At 38.7% G+C, this 7,642-nt stretch overlaps 1 protein-coding gene across 1 annotated transcript; it reads left to right on the top strand.

Moving 5' to 3' along the window:
* The first annotated feature begins 1,750 nt into the window (after nucleotides 1–1,750).
* s1pr1 (sphingosine-1-phosphate receptor 1) lies at nucleotides 1,751–5,658 on the top strand. Its single transcript, XM_027159194.2, has 2 exons — nucleotides 1,751–1,859; nucleotides 2,505–5,658. The coding sequence occupies exon 2, from the start codon at nucleotides 2,708–2,710 to the stop codon at nucleotides 3,803–3,805; it is 1,098 nt and encodes a 365-aa protein (XP_027014995.1). The 5' UTR covers nucleotides 1,751–1,859; nucleotides 2,505–2,707; the 3' UTR covers nucleotides 3,806–5,658.
* The last annotated feature ends 1,984 nt before the right edge of the window (nucleotides 5,659–7,642 follow it).

Raw genomic sequence — 7,642 nt, 5'->3', positions numbered from 1 at the left:
AAACTGTTTCCACTGCTGCATCACAGGGCAGTGTAAGACACTCAGAGGAAAAGTTATGCCCCCCTTTACGTATCAGATTGTCTAATGTTGCTGTGACTGACAGGGATATGGCTGTATCTAACAAGCATGGCCACATATGCTCCCTAGAACTTCTGGCCACAGATGACTGTAGCATCACTGGCATTCAAACTAATCATTTCCTAATGATATAGCAAATGCTGTTATGCAGTGATACATTTTTTCGTACCTTGAAAATGCCATAAAATGTTAAAGCTAATCATAATGGTGATCAGCAACGGCAATAATAGTAATGAAGGTGTTTGTGGTTATTGTTTCAATGATGCTTTTTATATTACCAGTAACAGAGCCGATCCTGACCTCCCTGAGGCCCTAAGAAAAATTCTGCTAATTCTGTCCTCCTACCTGACCCGTGAACCATGTAAACCATTTGCCACACATTCACACTTGACACCCTATTCATTTTGTAAGCTGCATTAAGCCTCACTTAAACTGCCTCCCTCAGATTCCTCTTTTTCCATTTTCAAATATAAAATACTATTTATAATATGACTTGGCTCTTGCAATATTCAACTAGTGAATATGCAATAGCAGATATCAGAAATTACATTTTTACTAGTGTAAAATGTTATTCCTGATATCAAAAATATGGTTACTACTAGATATCACACTCTTAATATTTACATTTTAAGTATTGAAAACTGAATTCTTGATATCAAAAATCCATGTCATGTGAATGTATAAAAGCTAAAATGGCTTGCCATACCGTATCACTGTGTTTTATAGTATGCATCAGAGCAATACTTGATCCCTGATGGTTATTATTTACTGAGGGATGTGCATTCATATTGACCTGGCATTATGCCCATTCCAATGTAAATCCATTGGTTTCCATATTGCATTAACGTTGTTGTAACCTGGATTGAGTGACTATAAACATTGTCATTTAGGAGTACAGTATGACGCTACTTTTTGTCCTGGTCCCCACACAGATGTTGCTGCTGGAAAGCGCGCTTGTCATGTCGTGCACGATTGCACGCGCATATGAACGCATGTTCACGCGCGGCGCGGTTATCGAACTGCCGTTTATAAACACCGTTGCCCTTGGGCGTTTATTCACGCGAATGTTCACGCAATAAAATGTTGTGTGACAGACAGGCCAAGAGATGCACTGGCAGCACTGCACAGCTAATTTAGATAGTCAGATAGAGAGTAGAGACAGAATCACATCAACTTAACTTTACTGTTTTGCTCTTGCTGACATCATACTTGAGGAGAACACAAGTTTACCTGATTGCTGTTCTCGCGTTTCACTCTCATTTTGTTTCTTTTTTCACTTTTCATGGCCAGATGGATATATCCGCTTCATATTGTGATCTACACAATAAACATTAACACGCGCTGTAAAATGAGGCAGGGGAGGCGGGGCCTTGCGTAATTTGCGGGACCCTACACAACTTGCCTAGTGAGCGTATAGGGCCGATCGGCTCTGAGCAGTAAAATAACAATAGCAATATAGATATAATTATATTCTTGTTTAATTTAGTTTGTGTGTGTGTGTGTGTGTGTGTGTGTGTGTGTGTGTGTGTGTGTGTGTGTGTGTGTGTGTGTGTGTGTGTGTGAGAGAGAGAGAGAGAGAGAGAGAGAGAGAGTGTGTGTGTGTGTGTGTGTGTGTGTGTGTGTGTGTGTGTGTGTGTGTGTGTGTGTGTGTGTGTGTGTGTGTGTGTGTGTATGTAAGGGGCGGGATGGGTGGAGTGGGCGGAGCTTCTTTTACATCAAGCTCGCGATCAGTTGAACGGTTTTCATCGCAAGAGACGGACTCGGTTTGACGCGCAGTGCAGGTACGTGTTCATTTCTTCTATTTTAAAACCAAACGGAAAAGTTTCATAGATATAATTACACTTTAAATACTGTAACAAAATCACTGTCACTAACAGTGTATCACTAACTTTCTAAGGCTTCATCTAAAATTGCCTCCAGTTTTTCCTGTGGTTCAGATTCACCTGCACAGGGATGGAATTCTGTTAGAAATGAATATTAAATATATAAATATATAAAATCTTACGATCCTTTTTTTTGTTTTGTTTTTTTACTATTTGAAATGCAGTTGCTGTCTATAGGAATTCTTAGACAGAATGTCTGAGTTTACCTAGAAAAAGGAAAACTGATGACTAAAGAAACTAAAGGAAAAGTTCAAATAACTAAAAAAAATATATAGAGTTTCTTGTCAAAATAAAACAGTAAATATTTTCTTTAATAGTGGTAACTTTTGCATTAACTGTACTTTTCCCATATGGACTTTATTGCTGTTTTTCAAGAATCGAATAGCTGTTTTTAGTTTTTTTGTTTAGATTCTTTTACGTTTTTAATTCTATTATTTTTTCCCGCAAAGAAACCACACAAACTCTAATCTGCTTTTTTTTTAAATGAATTATAGCTAATCATTTGTCAGTCATCATATTCATCTATTTGTTTACTCCTTTCAGCCTTGTTCACCATGCCGTTCTTGGATTTGCATGCTCTATTCCCAGTATTCCATGCTAAGGATTTTTACCTGACTTAAGGGACACTTCATGACATTACATCATAAGAAATTTGGTCACTGCTGTACAGTGGTATTCCAGAGCCCCTTAGTGGACTGAAGGGTGGATTACACGGGTGGTAAGCAGTCCAGCCAGAGATCAGGACCATGGCTGACGTGGACCTCATAGAAAAGCACTACAATTTCACTGGGAAATTCCGTAAATTAGAAAAGGATTCTGGACTCAAGGCTGATTCTGTCGTGTTTATTATCGTGTGCTGCTTTATCATTCTTGAGAATGTGCTGGTTCTTCTCACCATTTGGCAGACCAAAAAGTTCCACAAACCCATGTATTATTTTATTGGAAACTTGGCTCTTTCAGACTTACTGGCTGGAGTGGTATACACAGCTAACATCCTGCTCTCAGGAGCTAATACATATAAACTGAGTCCCATGCAGTGGTTCTTTCGTGAGGGCAGCATGTTTGTAGCGCTGGCTGCTTCAGTCTTCAGTCTCTTGGCCATTGCAATTGAGCGGCACCTTACTATGCTCAAAATGAAGCTTCACAACAGTGGAAACACATGCCGTGTCTTCATGTTGATCAGCACAGTGTGGTTCATTGCTGCCATCCTGGGTGGTTTGCCCATCATGGGCTGGAACTGCATCTACAGCATGAAGAACTGCTCAACAGTACTACCACTCTACCACAAGACCTACATTCTCTTCTGCACCACTGTGTTCAGTGTGATCCTCATGGCCATCGTGGTGCTATACGCCCGGATCTACGCACTGGTTCGCACACGCAGCCGCAAACTTGTCTTCCGCAAGGTCTCAAACGGCCGCGGGAGCGGGAATAAGAGCTCGGAGAAGTCCATGGCCCTTCTGAAGACAGTCATCATTGTCTTGAGCTGCTTTATTGCTTGCTGGGCGCCACTCTTCATCCTTCTCCTGCTGGATGTAGCCTGTGAGATCCGCAAGTGTTATATCCTCTACAAAGCTGAGTGGTTCCTTGCTCTGGCTGTTCTGAACTCAGCAATGAACCCTCTCATCTACACACTCACCAGCAATGAGATGCGAAGGGCCTTCCTCAAGATGCTGCTGTGCAGTGTGTGCACTCAGCCGGCTGGCAAGTTTTCCAGACCCATCATTGGGGCAGAGTTCAGCCGGAGCAAATCGGACAATTCGTCACATCCCAATAAGGAAGAGCCTGAGTACTCACCCAGGGAAACGGCTGTGTCCTCAGGAAACATTGCTTCATCATCGTAAAAAGGACTGTGGACATTTTCTTGCTCTTTCTTATTTAGTGAATGTATGTATTTGTGTGGAGATCCTGCTGGACACCTACAGTAAATGAGAGCTTGTCCAATCCACACTACTCTCAGTAAGTGAGAATAAAGCTTCATTTTTATCTAACTAACACCTACGTCTACAACAGTGTTAGCAGATCATGGAGACAGGCAGTGAGCGGACCAGGACAAAGTGGACAATGAACAATCAACACGTTTGGGGTTTGTTTCTCAGCTGGTTCTTCATCCACATGCTGCACAATTATAATGTTGTGCATTAGAGTTTGATTTTAATAATGTTTCACAGCATGTACAAAGTTTGAGTGTCCATGAGTGGACAGAGTCCTTACATGCATAGCTGATTCACATCTCTCCTGGAGCTGGTGTGGATTAAAGTGGGGAAAAAATGGAATGAAGCAATCCGGATTACTAAAAAAAACTTTTAACTTAAACTTTTAAAAAAACTTTAATCTTAAACAGGTTTTGTGTGTAAATTGGCCTGTTTTGTCATGTACAGTGTGTTTGGATGATTTTGTTAACATTCCAACATTTACAACAGTTTCTAAGTCAATGTTTTTTTAACTTGTATGAAGGGCTTAACTGGGAGAACAGACTGAAACGAGAAAAATACTTTTTTTTATCCAGAGCTACAAAAATATGAAATAAGTGCAAGACTCTTGAAGGTCATGGCATCACTGAAACGTCTTCGTCTATCGCAAAATGCACTTAACAACCTGAGCTCTGTAAAGCTGATTAATCAGTATTACCCACTGTTTTTATTTATCACATGGAAACGTTCTAATATGAGGAACATTTAGAACAGCACTTGTTGTAAAAGTGCTCTCTGAGAGCCATCTCAGGCCTTTTACTGTCTCAATATAATGTACTAGAATATTGGGCTCATTTTTGTACCATTACAGCAAAAAACAACCTTTTTTTTTTTTTTTTTAATGTTTTACCCATTATTTTTTGCACATATCACATAAACGTAAATAAACATCTAAAGAAAAATAACATGAAGAGGGAAAATTCACACATTCATATCACTCTAAAAATAGCTCTAAAAAACAGAACTTTTTCGGTAAGGGTAAATGTCTTATTAAAGAAATACAGTAAAAGAAAGGTACTTGTGTTTCTTTGACTTAACGCCATACTTTTAGTGAGATTTCTACTACCCTGATTGAGAATGTATTTTATTTTCATAAATATAATCTCACCTTTCATCCAACAGCAGTAGAGATTTAGTTAGCATGTACAGTAGTTCAGCGATATGAATTAATTTTGAATCCACCTGTAACCTCAATAAGGGTTGAATTACAATGTGGTATTATTGCATCATGAAATTAAAGGTCATTTTTATACCACTTTTATAGATTTTAGGCTTTACTGTTTTGTTGCTAGTTAATGCATGTGCACAAACTGCTTTGCATTTGCAGTCTAGCAAAATGTGTGAAAATAAGATATGAGGGTCTAGCATTACAAATGAATCATGTATTACAGACAGATGCGGGGAATGTGAATCTGATCAGATGCATAAGCATCACCATCTTAATCATCATCCTACCTTTACAACATCTGTACTGAAAAACTACAAAGTATAAACATGGTTCAAAATGCATCACTTAGCAATAAGGATTCAGAGAAAAGGTTTAGTTACCAGCTGGTTTTGTTCCTGTGGTTTGTTTGTTTTTTTGCACTTTGTAACACTTGTGTGTCTGTGTTTTGTTAGCTTGTCAATAAATATGTGCTGTACAAATACAACAACAAAGCTTTGGGTGTTTGTAATTTGAAATTTCCTGTTTTAAAGGATTAAATGCATCAGATTTTGCTGTATCAGATTTTTGCTACAAGCTTATATTCGTTCACTCTGACACTATACAAAAGGTGTGTGAAGGCAAAATAGGAATGATATTTCATGATTGACGGCATTTGATAGATGCTTTTATCCAGAGCAACTTACGTTTATTCTCTTTTTTTTAATACAACTGAGCAATTGAGGGTTAGGGGCCTTTCTCAGAGGCCAAGCATTGGCAGCTTTGTGGACCTGAAAATTAAGCTCACAACCTTTAGTTGGTGGACCAACACCATAACCACTAGGCTACCACATGACCCAGCAAACGCACAATAGCATTTATTATTGATTTTTATTTTAATGTGAACTGTACAGAACGCTAGATTAAGAAAAAGCTGAATCACGGATAACAGAACATGGGGTCATGTGCAACATTTATCACATTATTTTGTCTGTCTCATGAGTAGATTACTATACAGGGAAAATACTATAGAGGTTATAGAACAGTTTTTCTGCTAATACCAGTGGTTATATATTTTTTCTGCTAATACCTGTGGTCAAACAAAGGTGTGGTCAGTTATAACATCTCAGTTTATTACATCTGTGGAATATATAAGTACATTGTTTCTAATTATTTAATCATCAGGCACAGAATTCTGTACTTGTAGAATTGTTACACTAGATAAAGCACTTTCTTTCTAAAGCATATATTTAAACAGACGCATAAATGTTGAGCACAGCATGACATATGAATACATCAATCACATGACTACTAGCTAATTTGCTTTGGTCTTTGAGCTCTGACCTCCAATAAATAATAAACCCTGACCCCCAACACTGTCAGCCATTTTGAACTCTTATGTAAGCCTAACATTGCCAACAATCAAGCAAGCTATATGTCAGTTAAAAACAGTGATCAAATCTTGTTCATTTTGGTTAGGTTTTGCTTCCAAAATAGAGGTATAATTCAGAATGGTCGACTAGCATATACGTTTAACTAGCTAATGTAGCAGTGAACCTCACCGCACTCACCACATGTCTTCAATATTAACCATATTCACGATTTAGAGGCATACGTTAAAGCTCAGTAAAATGACAAAAAAAAACCTAGAGTTATGCTTTTTAATTCCAATGTTTGTCCTGTTTAAGATGTACAAGTTAGAAGTAGCCACATTATACTTATTCTGCATATTTCATGTGAATGAGAATTAGTATCTCACTGCATCATTAAAAACCTGGCTATATCTCAGTGATAGTGTTAAAACTGACCCATATGTATTAAAAAGTGAAGGAAACTGCATCACATAAACACACACACAAACAATTGAGATCTTCACTGAAAGTATGTGCTTTCAGGCCACAGAAAAATTTTATTTTGTAATTCAATTATTTTTTATTGTTCAGAAATCAAAACATAGTACACCACAGTAATCAATGCTCATTTTTACAGTCAGTTATATATCTGGCCACCAGTCACTATCAAGAAGCAATACAAGAACATAAGAAAATTGAACATTAGTAGAATTATTGAGCAGCCCTATTCATTTACACATTCGTTTGCACATGGGATCACATTTCTGCTGAGAGAACGCCATCTGGAGGATACAACATGCAAACACACACACACACACACACACACACACACACACACACACACACACACACACACACACACACACACACACACACACACACACACACACACACACACACACAGGTGTGTTAGCAGGTGTGTTAGCAGGTTTGCCTCACACCTCCCTCCCACCTCCGGGGTACTCCGGTTTCCTCCCCCGGTCCAAAGACATGCATGGTAGGTTAATTGGCATCTCTGGAACATTGTCCGTAGTGTATGATTGTGTGAGTGTATGAGATTGTGTGTGCCCTGCGATGGGTTGGCACTCCGTCCAGCGTGTATCCTGCATTGATGCCCTATGACGCCTGAGATAGGCACAGGCTCCGTGTGACCCGAAGTAGTTCGGATAAGCGGTAGAAAATGAATGAATGAATGAATGAATGAATGAATGA

This window comes from Tachysurus fulvidraco, chromosome 2 (genome assembly GCF_022655615.1).
Source record: "Tachysurus fulvidraco isolate hzauxx_2018 chromosome 2, HZAU_PFXX_2.0, whole genome shotgun sequence".
NCBI classification, from domain to species: domain Eukaryota; kingdom Metazoa; phylum Chordata; class Actinopteri; order Siluriformes; family Bagridae; genus Tachysurus; species Tachysurus fulvidraco.
The sequence above is the reverse complement of the archived record's forward strand: the minus strand, read 5'-3'. Positions and strand labels throughout refer to the sequence as shown.

Excerpts from the sequence above, each read along its gene's own strand:
- s1pr1 (XM_027159194.2), top strand. The coding sequence starts at position 2,708 with ATGGCTGACGTGGACCTCATAGAAAAGCACTACAATTTCACTGGGAAA.